This window comes from Formica exsecta, unplaced genomic scaffold (assembly GCF_003651465.1).
Source record: "Formica exsecta isolate Colony F162 unplaced genomic scaffold, ASM365146v1 scaffold393, whole genome shotgun sequence".
NCBI lineage: Eukaryota > Metazoa > Arthropoda > Insecta > Hymenoptera > Formicidae > Formica > Formica exsecta.
Genome location: NW_021851167.1, coordinates 26,342 through 46,347, shown reverse-complemented (window position 1 = coordinate 46,347; position 20,006 = coordinate 26,342). Strand labels below are relative to the sequence as shown.

General features: G+C 36.0%; 3 protein-coding genes across 5 annotated transcripts in view; 2 read left to right on the top strand and 1 right to left on the bottom strand.

The window, feature by feature from the left end:
* Window positions 1–20,006, bottom strand: part of LOC115239626 (follistatin-related protein 5-like) — a 40,316-nt gene that overhangs the window by 7,951 nt on the left and 12,359 nt on the right. For 2 of the 3 annotated variants that reach the window (XM_029814240.1, XM_029814239.1), the window contains exons 2-4: window positions 2,994–3,095; window positions 1,466–1,601; window positions 333–566 (exon numbers count right to left, since the gene is read on the bottom strand). In XM_029814240.1, coding sequence (XP_029670100.1) covers window positions 333–566; window positions 1,466–1,601; window positions 2,994–3,095 — 472 coding nt within the window. Of the gene's footprint in view, window positions 1–332; window positions 567–1,465; window positions 1,602–2,993; window positions 3,096–4,852; window positions 4,967–20,006 lie in introns of those variants that run through there. The other variant, XM_029814241.1, reaches the window with a different exon arrangement.
* Window positions 4,896–6,903, top strand: LOC115239629 (hemolymph lipopolysaccharide-binding protein-like). The gene is made up of 2 exons (XM_029814243.1): window positions 4,896–5,411; window positions 5,665–6,903. The coding sequence occupies exons 1-2, from the start codon at window positions 4,929–4,931 to the stop codon at window positions 5,959–5,961; spliced, it is 780 nt and encodes a 259-aa protein (XP_029670103.1). The 5' UTR covers window positions 4,896–4,928; the 3' UTR covers window positions 5,962–6,903.
* Window positions 7,565–11,624, top strand: LOC115239630. Its single transcript, XM_029814244.1, has 2 exons — window positions 7,565–10,557; window positions 11,195–11,624. The coding sequence occupies exons 1-2, from the start codon at window positions 10,495–10,497 to the stop codon at window positions 11,597–11,599; spliced, it is 468 nt and encodes a 155-aa protein (XP_029670104.1). The 5' UTR covers window positions 7,565–10,494; the 3' UTR covers window positions 11,600–11,624.

Here is a 20,006-nt window from a genome sequence, read left to right as displayed (position 1 = left end):
CTCTTTCTTTAATGATTCTATTAGTAAAGTACGTTTAAAAGAATTAAAGGATATATATTTGCGGAGAGCCTGGCATTGTTGCTAAAATGGAACGACATACAAAAGTTCTTATCTTTGCTCGTTAATGTTTGGATTATTTAAAAAAAACATCCCAAAAATATCGCTACAATATTTTGCTGCAATCTTTCAAAGAAGGTTTCAATGTTGTGTAGTAATGTTACGACAATGTTCCTGCGCAGCATTCCTCTATCTCTTTCTCTCATCTGTGCCGTATGAAACGAGAGAATAAGAGAGTCGAGGATACACTGTCAGTCCGGAGCGCACGTGCTCACCATTGCTCAGGCATCTGGAGAGCCTCCGCGTGGCTAACGGCATGCCGGTGTTGCAGGCAGCCCGATGCAGCTCGCAGCGATTGGCATAAATCCTGCCGTTGCTCGCGCAGATCGGTCGATGCCGTCGCGTGCATCTTCGAACGCAGACGCACGCGGCAACAATCTCGTCGTCTTTCGCGGAAACTTGGCACTCTCTTCCCGCGCCGCAATACTTCTCCAGGCACGGATTGCCGGCTGAAAGAAATGACAGGAAATATTCGCGCATCTATTCGCGAGTACATTCTTGCGAGATATGGGTTTTTGGTACAATAAAGAGAGAGAGAGAGAGAGAGTGCGATACGCACCCCCTTTTACGGGGGCGAATCGTTTCCCGTATGTTACGAGATATGCGCGCGATTGATGGATTGCATTTACATATCTTACATATGTATTATAAATATATATGCGCGAAAGTGGAATATCTCTCTCTCACACCGCGAATTCACGATAAAATTGCCAATCATTCCCGGTAAGGCGGACCACTTTATCTTGTTGCAATAAATCATCCCTTTGCGCGTCAGATCGCACTTTGAGACTATTATTGTAACTGCCGAATCATTTTAGGATATATGTCCACACTATTCTTTTTCCGCTTTGCGTTACGAGACAATTTTATCGTATGATCGATGACACGTTAGATAGATAGAGAATTCTTTGAGAAAATAAATATTTGAAAATTACCACAGTGTTATTTCGAAAATGCGATATAACGATGTTTTGTACCTTATTTTTAACGCGCGATCTATATTGCGTCTATGATGAAAAAATATTGTATTACAAACAATACGCTATAATAAAAAGAAAAATTTCTCTGTCCGAATATGTTCCGATTGTTTTGCTTGTCATTCTTCTTTTATTCGCATTGCGTTGCGAGCATTTTTCGTCGCCTCGTCATGTGCGCGTTTTTTTACGTCATTGCGATTTTATTGATCGTAGGATTGGTGCTTTATGCAATTTTGACGACCTACAAGCTGATTTAATAACGGCACAAGAATGTACGTATGCATCTCTCTGTGATCGCAGTTCGATTAAACTTTCCGGATACGGCAAATTACTAATTAACATACACGCGGAGAGATTTAACTATTACTCACTGTTACGAGCGTGCCAGTACTCCGAATCTGTTGTGGATACATCGTCTATCGAGGTCGATGTTGTGGATAGAATTCCTCCCGTGCTCGGCGATACGCCATTATCATTGTCCGCCGTAAAATAACGATATCTCGAACGCTGAAAACGATGAATGTCAGAGGTATAAAATATGTTGAATAAATTTCCAAGAATGATATTGACGAATCATATTTTTCTAGTGTTACTTAAAATATCATGGGAAAGATTACAATAATGTCAAGTTTCCACGATACTATGGTACATAATTATACGATAATAAAATAAATAAAAATAATAAATAAATGAGAGAATAATTGATCGAAATTAAAGGATTATAAATAACTTGCTTGAAAAAAATCGTGTTACTTTATTCTTTCTTTATGCTTTTTATTATTATTAATTACAAGAACGCTTTTTATACTGCAGAGTCTAAGATGTTTAACGTTAACCGTTGATTCATCTACTTTTCACAGGGATAACTTTTTCAACGACACAATTTCGCGAATGTAGAGTCGGAAAATCAAGAGCGCATTCAGCAAAGTCGCGTAGCGTTTTCCGCGGGAAGTTAATGGCCCGTGGATATTTCACAGATACGTAAAGCTCCTTTCTGCGTTGTCGGTGCTGCTCGCATTATTCATCGTCGACAATTGAGGTGGCTTCAAGTCGCCGGAAGTTGTCCGATGCACGGGAAGGAAGGGGAAGCGGTTACGCGGTTTCCGGATCGGATTACGCGAACCAGTCAAGGACGGTCAGTCTCATTCAGATAAATATGATGCAATGTCAATGTACACGGATGAAACCGAGGAAAATCGCAAAATCATGCTGCCGGATGATGCAGGAGATCCGCTTGATGGACCGGAGCCAAAAGAAAATCCGTTACGCGCAAGAAAAGTATACTCATCTAGCGGTCATCTAACTGTCGGACAGAAGGTTTATGCGAGTAATAATGTTCGCGAGGAGAGAACACGGCGAGAGGATACAGTGGAGACGTGAGAGATTTGTATAATCGGACGATAACTTGTGTCGCGACTTGGAACGAAAGCGCTTTGCCGGGGAGAATCTAATTCTAGCCACTAATCTTCCGTTCGCTCCTCTTTTACGAGAGATCTTGGATATAAAATTAAAATATAACATTAATTATTTCTCTTTTCACGAGATTTACGTCGTTTATCGCACATCGCTTTTTATTAAAGATGGGATTATCAAGAATCGCGATTATACGGTGGTAGAAATGCAAGAAAATTAATTAAAACTAATTGCAGTAATTATGTATAATGATTTGAGTTGTAAGACTGGGATGAGAAAATTTTTATTAATCGTTTGATTGGTGAATTGCCTTCTGACCTAAAAATTACTCAATTTCTTGATCTTTTCATGCTGTGACTTGTGATTTAATTAAAATTATCTTAAAAATTTTAATTGTTCTATTTGTTTGATTGTTACAAATTTATAAATCTATTTTAATAAAAGTACACAATATGTTAAGATTGATGAAAAAGTACATGTGCTTACTTTGTATCGAAGTATATCGGAACCAAGTGCCGGGGCGATATAGGTCGAGATGATTGAAAGCAACAGGACATAGAAGGTCGCGAGGCAGGACTTTAGTCGCATCTGAAAAATATATCAAAAATTATATTATAATATATATTTTGCTATATTCTTTTATACTGTCTATTTTTATATTATTATTTCTTGGAATAAATAAAAAAGGGGTACCCTAAGAACTTTTAATAAAGAGCTTTTAATAAAGATACCATACGAAAGTAACTTAATCCAATACAGATTACTCGGTTACATTGATAGTTTTTAAGAATATAGTTTTATATTTTAAGAAAGAAATAAAATGCACTGCAATCGATCAAGAGTAGATTTAATCTAGAAGAATAAAAAATAAAAAAACTTATTTTCGTTTCTTATTCTCAAGATTTTCTCTATGTAAATACATGGTATATTTTCTCTCGCAAATTCTCTCCAATGATTGAATTTTAGATTTAAGTCAAATAATTATAAAACAGACAAAAGGCGCAGGATGTAAGCATACAATCGAATAAAATATTTTATCTGAAATTCAATAGCACGAGTAAAAGTTATAGTATATTTTTTTAAATTATCTAACCGTTGGTAATTTATGTTCTTTTGATCCAGCATAAAGCCACCAGCACTTTCAATAGATATGTGCCGCGAAAAGAAAGGGGAAAGGGGGAATCGCTGTGATTCTATAAGCTTGGAAATTCACAGTGCTATATTACGGAGACGTTTACACGGTAGAGGTTGGCCCATCTTAAATCTTCCGATTAACTTCGAGCCTGCCTAGTCTATATTTTATTCCGCGCGACGCTTGGAAATTTACCATAAGAATGGCATTCGTATACGATTTATAAGATATACCGTACGATTTTCGTGCCAAAAATGCAAAAATGTATATCGGATCGCCATAATTGGCGATTATGTTATATATATAAGAAATACTTTGATTGCTTGAATCGCTGTGAATATTTTTTTATTATAAAATTCGTGTAAATATTGTTCGTGAGAAGTTTCACAAAATAGAAATATTCGAATAATATCTATAATATTATAGTTATTTAAAATGTTCATCTCTCTCATTTTAGTGAATGAGTATTGGCAAAGTGAAAAACATGAAACACTTTTTCAAGTTCATTCTGACATTAAGTGACATTTCCAAAAGTCATTTCGAATTTTTTAGTCAGTTCCCTTATTTAAGGTATGTTTTTACTTTTTCAAGAAACTTAACAGAGGGAATAGATTCCTCTCTGAGTATTCGGTTTAGTTTGATTTTTTACAGACAGATGTGAGGCAGAAGATACTCAAAGACTTCGAGGCCCATCGTTTGTGAACCACTGCTGTCAGTCCTTGAACGATTGTTGATGATAAAACACAGCAGTATTTTTAGTCCGGCCATTTAGCCTGCATCGGATGCCGAGCAGTTGGGTAGGGAGGTACAACACAAGGGCCTCTTAGTTCTTCTTCGATCCCGGTTTGGTAAACACGTGTTCTTTCATACAAAGATTTCAAGAACGAGTCGGATAGATTTTGAGGTGGATGCTGTGCGAAGATTTCATGCGAAGTTTCGTGATTTAATTCCGAAACGTGATAATCGTCACACGAATCGAGCCTTATCTTCTATCAACTTTTTAAGGTTTGTTTAATCAAGTAATATAATTTATTGCTTGCGGTTTTTACAATAAATTTTTTTGCTTGCATTAATATATTTTTGCATATATATATATATATTTGTTTATTTATTACGGTGTCATTTTAATCGTTCATTTCTTACATATCATACTCTAATTATTATAAATTGTTTGATATTTCTTTTATTGCGTGAAAAGTATTTTTTCTCGAACCTTAATGATTGGTCGCAGATCCCGGAGGGGTGCTTTGCAAATCGATCTTCGGAAGAGTGACAAATTCGCGGCAAGAATGACGGCGTACTTTTTACTCGTCGGTTACATCGCGTTTCTCGGCGTTCTCGAGGAGCCGTTCATCTCAGCCGCGCCGTCTACAACCAGCTCTTCCGTAAAGATCACGACCGTCCCCGGCAGCGTGAATTTGAACGAGGATGCGCAGGATGAGAGCATCAATAATAATCCAGAATCCGCCTGTCCGTGCTTGACGTCATCGGTCAATAGTACGTCGACAATCCCCGGACAATCGGACTGGTTGACGCAGCAACGGCGGCAGCATCTCGAGCAGTTCTACAGCCAGAACGTGATGGTCCACGGCATGTTGTGCACGTGCAACGTCGCCCTGCGCGGTGCCCCGATGCGAGATGATTATCGTTACACGGTGGGTATTGGCGCCCACAAGATCCATACGAGGGCCGCCACGTGGAACGATGCGAGAAAGTTGTGCAACGACGAGGGCGGCCACCTCGCCATCGTCAATTCCATCGCCGAGGAGCACGTAAGAGTAGTTAAATCTGATCGCGAATATTATTATCGCTCTCACCTGATATATCTGATACCTCTATAACTTCCTTCGAACCTACGAAACTTCCTAAGGCGTGTCGAGTAATGTAGTTACGTAAGACGTAAGGAATATCTGGATCCTGATGAGAGTATGGTATCTCTATATATTGGGATCCATACGACGTCGTCCTGATGTACACGCTTATCGTTTTATAAGTCAAACTAATCCATTATCGATCCTTTTTCAGGTACTGATGGAGATATTTAATGGTTCCGGACCGATCAAGGGCGCCGCGTATCCGGACGAGGCCTTATTGGGTATACACGATCTTTACAAGGAGGGCGAGTGGGTCACGTTGCAGGGCGATTCTCTGGCGAAAACCGGTTACACCAGGTGGAGCGATAAGTGGGGTGGACAACCCGACAACGGGGGCGGCAAACAGCACTGCGGCGCTTTAATGAAAGAGGGTGACATGGACGACGTCGCGTGCGACGTCCCATTTCCATTCTTCTGTGAACTTCCGCTGATGCACGCTTTACATTGAAAAAGAAAGAGTCTCGGCGGGGTTCCGTTCAGGGATTAAGCATCGCTGGCATAAGGTTTACACGCTCTTGCCATGTGCAACGTCATACCTCTTACCGTAGTATATAGCTGCATTATGCAGACATCATCTTCACGCGAAGGTGTTTTCTTGTTTTAATACGGAGAGTTTTTCCTTTATTCTCTCTGTGAAACGTGTGAGATGTGTCGTCTTTGAGAACTTTGTCCTTCCAAGTTTCTTTCCGTCTTTTCTCTCTACAAAAGGACATCCGCCGATGAAATGTTTGGACTGTTTTTATGTATATACATATAAAAGACCTTTTTCTCTAGATACTTTTTTTTTTAATTTTTTGAAAATTTCTAGAATATTTGTTCGTCCCTTTTTCCCTTCCTTACGCTAACGAGCAAATGGATACATTGTCGATGTTAAAATGAATTATTCTAATTAAATTGTTCACTTACAGCACAGTTGTATTCTCTCGAAGTTTCAACCTTGGAAGTTTCTCTGCGCTGTAATACAACGATACTATTACGCATTAAATTACGTCGCATGAGTCTATAGCACCTTCGAGAATATTACGTTACGGTATCAACAATGTACCCGTTGTAGCGCAACACAATCATTACGCGAACGATAAATTAAATATCAACGACGCCGATCATCTGCATTATCACTTTATACATATTGCGTGTTACAAATTGGATCGATATCTCTGTCCAAATTTTTTCTCTTTACGATAGTTTTATTTCGTGTGTTGTACGGCCGGAATATAACTTACGTACTGTTGCTGATTTATGCTTACGAGAAATATAGCGTTATATGTTTCGGAACATAAAGAATTTATAGAGGCATCAACTGAGAGAAAGAGAGAGAGAGAGAGAGAGAGAGAGAGAGAGAGAGAGGGGGAGAGAAAGTGGAACAATGTAAACCGATATTGCGAGCGATGTAAACCCTGATATATCTGATACCTCTATAACTTCCTTCGAACCTACGAAACTTCCTAAGGCGTGTCGAGTAATGTAGTTACGTAAGACGTAAGGAATATCTGGATCCTGATGAGAGTATGGTATCTCTATATATTGGGATCCATACGACGTCGTCCTGATGTACACGCTTATCGTTTTATAAGTCAAACTAATCCATTATCGATCCTTTTTCAGGTACTGATGGAGATATTTAATGGTTCCGGACCGATCAAGGGCGCCGCGTATCCGGACGAGGCCTTATTGGGTATACACGATCTTTACAAGGAGGGCGAGTGGGTCACGTTGCAGGGCGATTCTCTGGCGAAAACCGGTTACACCAGGTGGAGCGATAAGTGGGGTGGACAACCCGACAACGGGGGCGGCAAACAGCACTGCGGCGCTTTAATGAAAGAGGGTGACATGGACGACGTCGCGTGCGACGTCCCATTTCCATTCTTCTGTGAACTTCCGCTGATGCACGCTTTACATTGAAAAAGAAAGAGTCTCGGCGGGGTTCCGTTCAGGGATTAAGCATCGCTGGCATAAGGTTTACACGCTCTTGCCATGTGCAACGTCATACCTCTTACCGTAGTATATAGCTGCATTATGCAGACATCATCTTCACGCGAAGGTGTTTTCTTGTTTTAATACGGAGAGTTTTTCCTTTATTCTCTCTGTGAAACGTGTGAGATGTGTCGTCTTTGAGAACTTTGTCCTTCCAAGTTTCTTTCCGTCTTTTCTCTCTACAAAAGGACATCCGCCGATGAAATGTTTGGACTGTTTTTATGTATATACATATAAAAGACCTTTTTCTCTAGATACTTTTTTTTTAATTTTTTGAAAATTTCCAGAATATTTGTTCGTCCCTTTTTCCCTTCCTTACGCTAACGAGCAAATGGATACATTGTCGATGTTAAAATGAATTATTCTAATTAAATTGTTCACTTACAGCACAGTTGTATTCTCTCGAAGTTTCAACCTTGGAAGTTTCTCTGCGCTGTAATACAACGATACTATTACGCATTAAATTACGTCGCATGAGTCTATAGCACCTTCGAGAATATTACGTTACGGTATCAACAATGTACCCGTTGTAGCGCAACACAATCATTACGCGAACGATAAATTAAATATCAACGACGCCGATCATCTGCATTATCACTTTATACATATTGCGTGTTACAAATTGGATCGATATCTCTGTCCAAATTTTTTCTCTTTACGATAGTTTTATTTCGTGTGTTGTACGGCCGGAATATAACTTACGTACTGTTGCTGATTTATGCTTACGAGAAATATAGCGTTATATGTTTCGGAACATAAAGAATTTATAGAGGCAACAACGGAGAGAAAGAGAGAGAGAGAGAGAGAGAGAGAGAGAGAGAGAGAGAGAGAGAGAGAGAGGGGGAGAGGAAGTGGAACAATGTAAACCGATATTGCGAGCGATGTAAACCGTCGGTTTGTATTTATGGTGCAGCGGTAGAGCTAGAAGTTTTCGAGTTTGAGTTGGAACCCCGCTAAATTACACCCGCGTGAAATTGAGAAGCACGCGGAAAATGAAGACGAGACTAATTTCGGATGCCGAAATCGTACTCGTGCCAAAATTTGTAGCCATCGCGAGAGCGGACGTCGAATAGCGGACGGTATAATTTTCATATGTTACGTAAAATCAATCGAGATATTAACGCGAGCGGCATGTTAAAATTATTATCGATATTCGATGTGTATTTTATAATACCCTTATTTGCTATCCCAGGAACGTGTAAATCAATATTGTCTTTTATGCTTCGATATATTTTAGATAATTTTTTTATAACACTTTATATGCGAATAAAATAAACGATGCATTAAGATAACATCGATTTTCGTTTCCAACTTTTCTCTCATTTCGTTTTGATTTTTAGAAGATTGCATTATTCTAACAAAATAACTTGTAGTTTACCGCGATTTATTTTTATGAGTAGTTTTTATAAATTTCCAAAAAACAACGTTTAGAGAGAAATATGTTTGACTGTTATGTGACGCTTTGATATAAATTTCCAATCAAGCGTAAAATTAAATTGTCCATTTGTAATTTATAAAATATGGCTGTATCCGACATTTGAAATTGCTTGATTTATAAAGTTTATATATTAACATAATAATTTTCCTTTTTTTAGGAAAAGGGTAGTTTTTAAATATTGGATTTCATCTATGTATGCGTTTTTATATAGAATATGTAAAATATTATGCAATACTTCTGCAAAATACAGAAAAATGTAACGTAATATAAAACGAGATGATCTTCACATATCGGGCACAGAATAACGCATATTTTTTTTTTCTCGAGAGAGCAAGATTCACGAGTATCAGATTTTTTAAATGAGAAATATTTAAACATCGTTAAAATTCTGTTATTTAATCTGCATAAGAGGCAAAAGCGAGTTAATAAATGTGTGGCTTGAACAATCCGGCAACTGTTATGACCGACAATATTGCGGCACCCTGTTGCAGTTTGGCGGATTGGACGACTATGAATGTGTATAAGTCTGTTTCTACTCTTTATTAACGGAATCACTAATGAAGCGAGTTTCGCGGCAAAAACGTCGATTTAGTAAATCTCAACGAAATTGGTCCTTCTTTTATTAAATGCAGTTTCTTGCTACGTGAAAGTTCGCAAAAAGATAAGAAGTAACTTTTCCGAGGAATTTTTACTTGAACGTTTATATTCTCCTCTCCCATTGCACAGTAACGTTTAATAGTATTTCTAATAGTCTTGCTAATAGTCCTCATTTTGGTCGATTTTTTTTTATTCGATACTTAACGAAAGTATTTCATCGATAATTTTTGAACAATTAAAGGATTTGTAGATATAAATAAATCATATATAATTATATTCTAATTGATTTCATATAGACTCAACAAAATATTAATTTTAAATTTAATTCAAATATGTAATATTGAAGATACGAAAATTGAGTTAAATATTGACATCCCCGGATTTTTTTTTTATTAAGGGAAAATTAATTTTAAATTAAGCGGTGATGATGAAACATGTACATGTTTGCTATTTGCGTACTACCTATATATTATGTATAATATATTTTATTAATTATATCGGAGAGAGGTCATTTCTATATAAAACTTATTTCTATATAAAATTTTAACAAGATTTTCTCTCTGTATAAATTGTACAAATTTCTTATTATATATAAAATTAATCGCCATATTGTTCGGTAAAATTTGTACTGCAAGTTTTATTAATCAAGATGCTTATATTTTATTCTTATATGCTTTTATGTAAAAGTGTATGTAATAAATGGAATTTTTTTGATTTCGTGCAAATACAGAAATTTAATATCGATATGCGTTCGAGATACGCAACAAACGCAACTAGCTTCCGCTAGTTTCGCGGACGCGCACTGCGTGTTCAAACCTCAAATTACAATCGTAGAAAACACACCAAAAACACACAGAAAAATGGATTTTGATCCATCATATCGTCAACGTACTTTACCGTCGTAATATTAATATCAGGAACAAGACGATGGAATGAAATTGCAACCGATGTCTATATATTTACTCGCGAGCAATGTCGTCGCTCATCGTCTCGCACGATTCACATTTAATGATGCTGGAGATCGCTGTGGAAAACGTAAATGCATTTTTTTCTTTGTATTTTAAAATATGATCTTAGATTTTAAAGTTTATAATATTTCTTTTACGTGGAGATATATATGTCAAAATTTAAACCATCTATGTATATTTCCCGTTTTTTAAGACGGTTTAATTAAATGACAATTAACTTTATATATAATTTTATATAGCTTTTATAGTCTCAAATAATTATTTGTAGTATATTTTATACTTCCATCATTTTTTCATTGCAATGTAATTTTTATCTTCATTTAGAATAAGTTATTTTTACATCTTATATATCATAGGATGTAAAATAAAAATATAAAAATTTTAATAATTTTTTGAGTCATAAATCTTTATTGTAATTTAATAATATATCAATTAATATAAAGAGTATAAAATAAAATAATCAAAATTAACGTATATAAATTTTACAATTTTTGCCCGATTATCATGGTATTATCATAGTTGCGGATATCAGTGGAAACTCTGAGATAAGAAAAAGTGCCAAGTATATTTTCATATTTTCTACAGTTTTAATTAGATACAGGATACATAAATATGTAAATTTTTAGAATTATTAGCTTATGATAACGAATGATGTTGAGGAATTAATTTTAATGAATTATCATAGCATTAATTGTCCGCAATAGTTGTTCGTCCCTTGGACCTCCGAGTTCGACAAAGTCATCCTGAAGAAGACGACCGTCATGTTTCGCATGCTGGACGAGGACTGGACATCGCTGGCGCCGAATCGGCGCGATCATCGCCCTTATCGCGGCTCCAGCTGCGAGAACGAGAATTTCTACGGCGGTACATCCGTCGTCTTTTGCGTGCCGGCGGGATTCTTCGAGAAAAAAGCGATCGACGTCGACATACAACTCTACGTACGGAAGGAGGTGTGCGAGTATTTCGAGATGGATTCGTGCCAAAGCGTCGGTTTCGCCACCGTGCCGGTCGATGATCTCCTCAACGGCATCGCCAAGCAAATGCGCGAGCGAAACGAATTGTCGGAACATTTGTCGGACTCGTATAAGCAGCAGATTATCTCGAGGTGATTGCGTCGAAAAACATCGTCCAATAATTCGGCAATCGTCGGCCGGGAGAGGAAACTTTTTATCTCTTCATCGAAAGCTCTCTTTCGATCTACCGTCCGATCACGTTTATTGCCGGATGTTCGTTCGAAGAGAAAAAGGGAAGAGCTGACGTTAACAAACGGATCGTTGTCATTACAATTGAAACGTATCATTAAAACACATTGATATTATTTGCTTTTAATAATATTTCCTTTGTACGAAACAGATAATTTCCGTAAACAAACAATTATAAGATATAGGTACGTATAATTGGCAATAAAAACAGAAACCCCCGTAGTTTATAAAGGAAGTACGCTTGTGTATGATGGATAGACTGTATAATTCCGGGACTTTAATAACACGTCAATATGTGATTTCAGGTCCACGACGGGAACTTACAATCTGCTTGACGAAAACTTCCGGACTACCGCGGCCACAATTTCGCTCTACATCCGGATCAGCAGTCTCGGCAAGTGCCTTGTGACGGAGATTACGCGCGTCGAAAGTGACATACGCGGCGCGTTTTGCGCTCGCAGAGAACCGGACGAGGAACAGTATCTCACTCGGCAACTGACAGCGGACGAGCTTCAAAGCGGTCGCTGGAACGTCGGAGATTTCCCTTGTGTTCCTCGCGGACGTTTAGTATGCCGCTGCGAGGAATTAATTAGAAAGAAGGATGCCGCCGCGGATTTAGCTGGTAATTGATTCAACCGCTTTATACAGGACGCTACTTTCAAGTCTCTTTATCTCTTTTACAAGATACGGAAAGAGCGCTATCTGGCTTAATTTCGAGAATAAAGCTCTTTCTTAAATGCAGTTAAACCGCCAAACGCGGCTATTTTATTCTGATGATCCTACCGCTTTTTTATTCGATGCAAAATGTATATTTATACTGTAACTCAATAAAACGAGCAACTTGAAAAAGTCTGTTTGCGACGTTTCGGGGAATAAAATCTTTCAAAATGATCAATTTATTATTCTCGTTGGATTCAGCGAGATAAAAATCTAGACGAATATATTTTATTTAACAATGAAAATAAACGATATGATTGCAAACGAATTCACGTAATATGTGATAGGAGATGCTGCCGCGATCGCGAAGATGAGAGCAGCTATTGAAGATGTTGATGTAGGCGCGAGAGAAAGAATTGCTGCAGATATTACCGCGAGAGATGCTCCCGAGATCGCGAAGATGAGAGCAGCTATTGAAGACGCTGATGTAGGCGCGAGAGAAAGAATTGCTGCAGATATTACCGCGAGAGATGCTCCCGAGATCGCGAAGATGAGAGCAGCTATTGAAGACGCTGATGTAGGCGCGAGAGAAAGAATTGCTGCAGATATTATTGCGAGAGATGCTCCCGAGATCGCGAAGATGAGAGCAGCTATCGAAGACGATGATGTAGGCGCGAGAGAAAGAATTGTTGCAGATGTTGCCGCGAGAGATGCTCCCGAAATCGCGAAGATGAGAGCAGCTATTGAAGACGCTGATGTAGACGCGAAGGAAAGAATTGCTGCAAATGCTGCCGCGAGAAAAAGAAAAGCTCTTAAAGGTACAAATGCAGATGCGCTTGCGGAAGTTACATCGTTTTATAAAATCTCCTTATCCCAGTATCTGTAATTTTTCTAACTATCTCTTTTTCGCGTGTAAAAAAAAAAAGAAAAAAATTTAATGATTATTTTTGAACAGAAATATTATAGAAATTCGCACGCCGAAAAAAAAAATTATTTATCCAAATTTATTAAATTTCGAGAAATTTTTTAATACACACATACAAGAGAAATATGAGATATTCTCTTCTTACATAGTTGCCAAAAGACGTGCTATTGAGAGAGCAAAATCGAAAAGAGTCGCGATAAAGGAGAACGGAAAGACGACTTTCCAGAAAGCATTCTTCGTGTCGAGCAAATCGAAGTGCGAAAAAGATAGGGCGACGATCTGTATCGCGGAAGAAGAGAAGAGAATCTTCCCTTGCGCTCCTGTGTCCGCGTGTCCGCCCCTGCAAACGCATCCTTTGTGTAGTGAATTGCAACCACATTTAACTTGTTTTATCGACCACTGCAACGTTTCATCTCATTGTTATGGGATGGACTCTTCTCTTCAATTCATTAATCGTGTCTGACGAGTTTCCGTCACTCATGACAACGACTTGACGGTTAGTGACGGTTGGATAATTAGAGTAAGACAGCTATTGATCGATCCTCCTTAGAATTTAACTTTCCATAATTTGATTTTTATTCCACCTTTTATCTTTCATTATTATTTTTTTTACATTTATTACGTCGCGCGGTGCCTTTCCAATGACAATTTCTTCCGCTTGCATTCGTGAAATGGCATCGGACGACGTGTAAGGAAGTTCAAATTACCAAATCGTAAAGTTGAAACAACAGCAAGCTGCTAGCAAGCTTTCTTTAAGCTTTCTTAATCGCGTTTTTATTGGTTTCAATCAAACACAATGATGCAATCCAATCTCGCGCAATGCAATATTATTCTGATTCGCTTACTCGACAAGTTGTATTTGAGGAGATTACAACTGAATCACTTGATTTTGCAATATAAGACGCTCGAATGTAAAATCTGTCAAGTATGCCAATCTTGAAAAATGTGCGTTTATTTTTTTGTAAAAAAATTTTAACGTCACGCGTTAAATATTAATGTAAATATTTTTTATAAATGTTGATTTTTTTTTTTAAATGCACACATATTCAAAGAAATTGTATAAAAATTTATTTCTAAAATTAATTTAAATAGAAAAAAGATTTTCTGCTTAAAATTTATTACTTCACAGATTTTGTATTTGATTGCATTAAAATATTGCAGAAACTTTAAGGCTTAAAAATATATTAATAAACAAGGAATGCTTTTTTTCTCTTTCAGATTCTTTTTAATACACAAAGTCATATGTACTGCAAAATAGAGGAAATATAATTTATTATAAAAATGACGAGTTTAACAATATAATTTCTTTATAAATTATTCTGCGAATTCTGTTTTGAAAATTATAGGTGTAACAAACAAGGCATGTCTTGAGAATTGCAATTATTAAAAAAAGTGTCAATTCTATTTTTTAGATTTATATTTCAATTTTTGAAAACAAATTATTATTATTGTTTTTCAAACAATTGCGATATAGAACAATCGAATCGATATGAAACCAAAGATATAATCGCTCAAGTTTTTATGTTGCATGATAATAATAGCTAACAAGGTGAAAGCCTCGTTTATATCCTTATTACTTTATGCCTCTTTGATAATACATACACATGTCAATTAGCGAATTCGGTTGGATGCACTAATGCGCATTAAACGCGCCCTTTCACGGTTTTTTATAGCAACTTTTTTTCGATACCAATCGGACAAAAAACTGGATGAAGTAACATTTAGTGCGCACCAATGCGTATTAGTGCATCCAATCGAATTTGTTATATGATTAAAGAGAAAAAGAGAGCATTTTTATCTTCATACATAATACGTAACGTGATAAAGGGCGATAAAATTAATTTTGCGTAGCCAAATATGCACATTGCAATTTGCGAGTCGGGAATACGTTGTGTATCCGTTCATACAAGTGCTTGGATTTCACATTCAAATTTCATCTATTTTTCCATCACGAATTTCCAAGCGTTTTGCGATCAAAGAGATTGAATATCAAAATAATTTCGGTAGCGATGGTCTATATATCGATAGTCTATACAAGGTATTCCTAAAAATTTAGGGGGGAGTGATTTTTTGGGTAATTACTTGAAAAAAAGTTTATATACATCAATGTCCTAAAAGGCATAGTTTTCGAGTTACAAAATGTTTTTTCACGGTGAAAAAAATGAGATTAAAAAAAAATATATTTTGATAGAAACAAAATTAAACAATATTATAGGAATTGTTAGAAATGACCATCTCTCTAATTTTTGTTCTCGACAAAGAGCAAACGATTCTCGTCCAGACTATAATATGGGTGGAGAGACAAGCATAATTAAGGGAAAATGTAGTGCCATCTTGTTAATTGAGTGAAATCTGTTTACTACGGATTGAGTGAAACCCTTGTCCAGTAAATAAATTAGATGCAAGAAGGAGCCGTTGATATCTTACACATATGATTCTTTCTGCATAAAACCAATGAAAGAGAGTTTCCCTTTTAATAATATCTATCAAGAATACGTTTTAAGATCTCTCTTTCGGATACAGCAGAACTGTTCTATCGCAATCACTTCCGTAAAACTCTATCGGTTTTCATCGCAATAGTGTAAAACGGGATTCTAAAGGAAATAACGCATTTAAATCTCCCGGCGACCATTTATTCCAACTAATTGGTTCCTATAGCTTAACCGATATGAATAAGAAACGTAAACGGAATAATAAATATATTGCTTTAAAAAAACATTAATTTTTTAAATTAATTAAAAATTAAAACTTGAACTATTTATCGTGATAAACAGAGCGTTAAGTCGGTTTATCTTTGCGTCAGGATATTACTCGCGCGGATATCATTGCTTCGAACAAATTTACGGGTTTTCGTGCGCAATCGTGCTTTCTTATACCCATTGTTTCGGTACCGAACGCGATCTAGCGTGCATTTCCGCCACGTTAAGCCCGAGGTGGGATTAAAGGGAAGGGGGCAGAGGTTTGTAAACTACACGATGTAGGCAGGCTGCGATAGCATTATCCGCATTTATGCCGACAGAAATCCCCCGGCTGGTTCATGCTTTATAACAAGGGAACCTACTAGAGCGATCGTTTTTCCTTGATTATTAACTTCGTAAATTACACCGGCGCGTTGCTTGCTAAAATCAGACGACACGGCAGAGTCGATGCCGATAAAACATGAATATGAATGCATATTTTTGGCGAGAGTATTCTTATGACAGCAGAATCAAAAAATTATTAATTAAGATCAATCTCTTATATACACTTTTATCTTGGAAGAGATATTCTGACATCGAGATAATATATTAATTCTTTCTTCGTGCTTTTGTTAAATTTGGATATCGCAAGTAAATATACTACGGTTAACTAAATAAAAAATTGGAAAGCAATGTTAATATTATTTTCTATTTCTTACTCTTGATATCATTATGCCGAGAATTGTTTCTCTTTCGTATAAGCAAGTTTTCTCAAGGTGAGAGGATTTGAGAGAGTTCTGTTTTTTGCGATAGTCGAAAAAAGATTTTGCCCGCGGAAGCTAATGACTACAATAAAAACGTAGAACGTGTTAATATGCATAGCGGAAAGTGTGGCTGGCAATATTGGTTCCGGAAACTTTCCGTGTGCATTCAGGGAACTGACTTGTAGCTCTGAAGAAAGATCTTGTGCCGCGGGCGGTTGCATCAAAAGTGACAGCCCATTTATTATCCCGTCATTATAGTGTTCCGCGTATTGATATATGTATACGTATATAGTATCTCGCGAAATTCACAAGAACATCTATAGCCGTATCGTGTGACAGGACGTTTGAATGTAACGATTTGTCAAACCGGACGATCGAATAATCGTCGCAAGATGAGTTTTTACGCGCACTTTCACCGTATACCTCAATCGAGTTTCGCGTCGATTGGAAATTGAATACATTATCGTATAACAGGTTGCTTTCGTTTCAATAAAAGTGTACTCACCAGATATTTTTCTGCGATTAAATATTTAATCGCACAAATTACAGTATTTGAGATTCGCTATTGCTAGACTTTTATTTGAAAGGTGTAATTTAAAGTAAGTAAATGGTAATGGTGCGTAACTTTGTAAAATGCATTTACAGATAAACCAGATAAATATAAACTGATGGAAATGGAAATCTCAACACCAGAAAGGAGTTATGTTGGGTGAATAAAAATTACACAGTATGTTTGTTTGCATAAGTATTTATTTATTTATTATTATTTTTTTTATTTTTTTTTATTATATATATTATTTATATATATATTTTTATTATATATATATATTTATTGTATATATATTGTATATAAATAAATATGTTTATAAATAGCATTGTTAACATAATTTGTTAACAATGCTATTTATTTAATATAAAAAATAAATGTTAGTGAATATTGTAAGATTCTAAAATGTATTTTAATTTAAAAAAATTTGTCATCTTGATAGTTTTTTAACAGAAAAAGAGATCCACATGCTTTCAAATATTTCTTAACGTAAACATTAAAGTTTTTCATGTGCGATTTTTTTATTATATGTGTTCTTCTCAATTTCAATTATCACGCATATCGTTGTTATTTTTACGATAAATTATCGGACGAACGCATGCCGGCGAGACGGATTGAATGGTTACACGTGTCATACCTTGACCACAAACACGCATAATCGTTTCGAACGAGAATGCTACTCGTTTTGTGGCGAGAGAGAGTTACTGGAATTATGCACAATTAGCAAAAACGCGGCGGTGCAGAAACGCGAGCGAGAAAAGTCATCATCTCCATCCTTGATGCATGACAAAAGGCATTTCGTCGCGATTCAGATACTCGTTTCTAATGTGGGTGGTAATTATACACCAGGTTGCTGAGCGGCAGTTAATACTTACGGCGAATAATCGGCCGCTTGTTAGAGCGCTTTGTAATAAGAGATCGATACGAGAGTCAAGGGCTTGCCATATAATTTCGTAAATAACACGTTATGTAATAGAATTACGAAAATTGTCTATCTTAAGATAATTTTTATTGTCTGACAGCTCGCGTAAAAATGCACTTTCGATTTTTCTCGTAATACAATTCAACGATAATCGAATGCGAGAACAATAAAGGTCAAAATCAAAAATTAGAGCGAGAAGACTGACAATGACAGGAGCAACGGAGAATGACAGGAACTCGAGGCTTGATCAACCGCTGAAGGAGCACATATTGACGGTGCAGCCATTAATTTCGTGTAATATCACTGATATCCCTTCTCCACGTCATACCCATCTGTATGTTCGTCACGCGATATGACAAGACAAAATTTTGGATCTGGATATTTATGTATTTATTAAACTGATATTCACTTTGCATCCCATAATTTTTCATTCTTCGACAAGATCGAATTTTACAGTACAGACTGCATCTATATATTGCTAAAAACATTATATGGCGTAATTTCTTTTTATGAAACTTAGAATACTAAAATATTTATTTATGAATGAATACTTTCTAGCACATACAGTTCCTGAAGACTCGTATTTGCCTGTCATATTATCGAGAATTATTATATAATATAATTATATTTTTTATTTCCAATTATATCTTTTATTTTACATCTTATTTCTTTTGTAAAAATGATCTTATCTTACAATATAAGAACCTAAGGTTAAATTTTTGCTCCTTTTTCATAGTTAGTTACAAATTACATTGTATATTTCGCTTGAGATGATAAAGAATAAAGTCTGATCTTGCTTTTTCATTTAATTTCATTTAATTTAGAAATAATATATATGTAGATGTGCTGCTGGTTTATATGTAACAGCAGGTGCTCATCGTCTTTGGGCACGTAGAAGCTATAAAGTCAAACTGCCACTCAGAATCTGCTCGTTTATTTATAGTGCAACGGACAGGTAAGATCCTTAAATATTGCAGTCATAATCATCTGATTAGTTAATGGCCTTATTAAAATTTATTATAACATATATATAACGAATTGTTACTCCGAGAGAGATTTATTTTTGTGCGTCGAGAAACACTTTAATACGTAGTGTTTTTTACATAAAATGTGCTATTTAAAATTCCTTAGTACAGTTTTAAATCTATTTTTGTGCAGTCAACCTCGTGTCATCTATCTTTGCGAATTTTTTATGACGCATTTGGTATTAAATATGTACTAATCGCAGGCGACTATTTCTGCTAGTGTGCCAGTTTAAATATTAAAAGCAGAATAAAATCATTAAATGCACAGTCGCAGTAGTAAATTTCAGTAAATAATTAACTTCAGTAGATAATAATAGTAAATAATTACAAACATTTATACTTGTATGGTCCATATTCTCATTAGCATGATACAGTACTACATAATTTAACTTTACCAGTAATTCTGCATATATATACCCTGACTCAATAATATTTTCATATTAACATGATATAGTACTACATAATTTAAATGTACCATTAATTCTGCATATATTCCCTGATTCAATAATATTTTCGCTATGATGTAACGCTGAACTAATCTCATAATATTCTAAAATGAAATTGAAAAATTTTTTGTTGAAAGTTTAATATTCATATTGATATTTGTAAATTCCATAAAATTTTTCTTCTTTTTCCTCCTTATTATATATAACTGTGAATTAATATTTGAAGTGGAAAAAAGATACTTAGGGATGATTAGGGAACGCGGTTTGAAATTGATAACAAAAGTCACGATCACATTGAGTTGGATTGCTCGCAAGATTGCTTGGTAATCATTTGTCTGAAATGGCGCGAG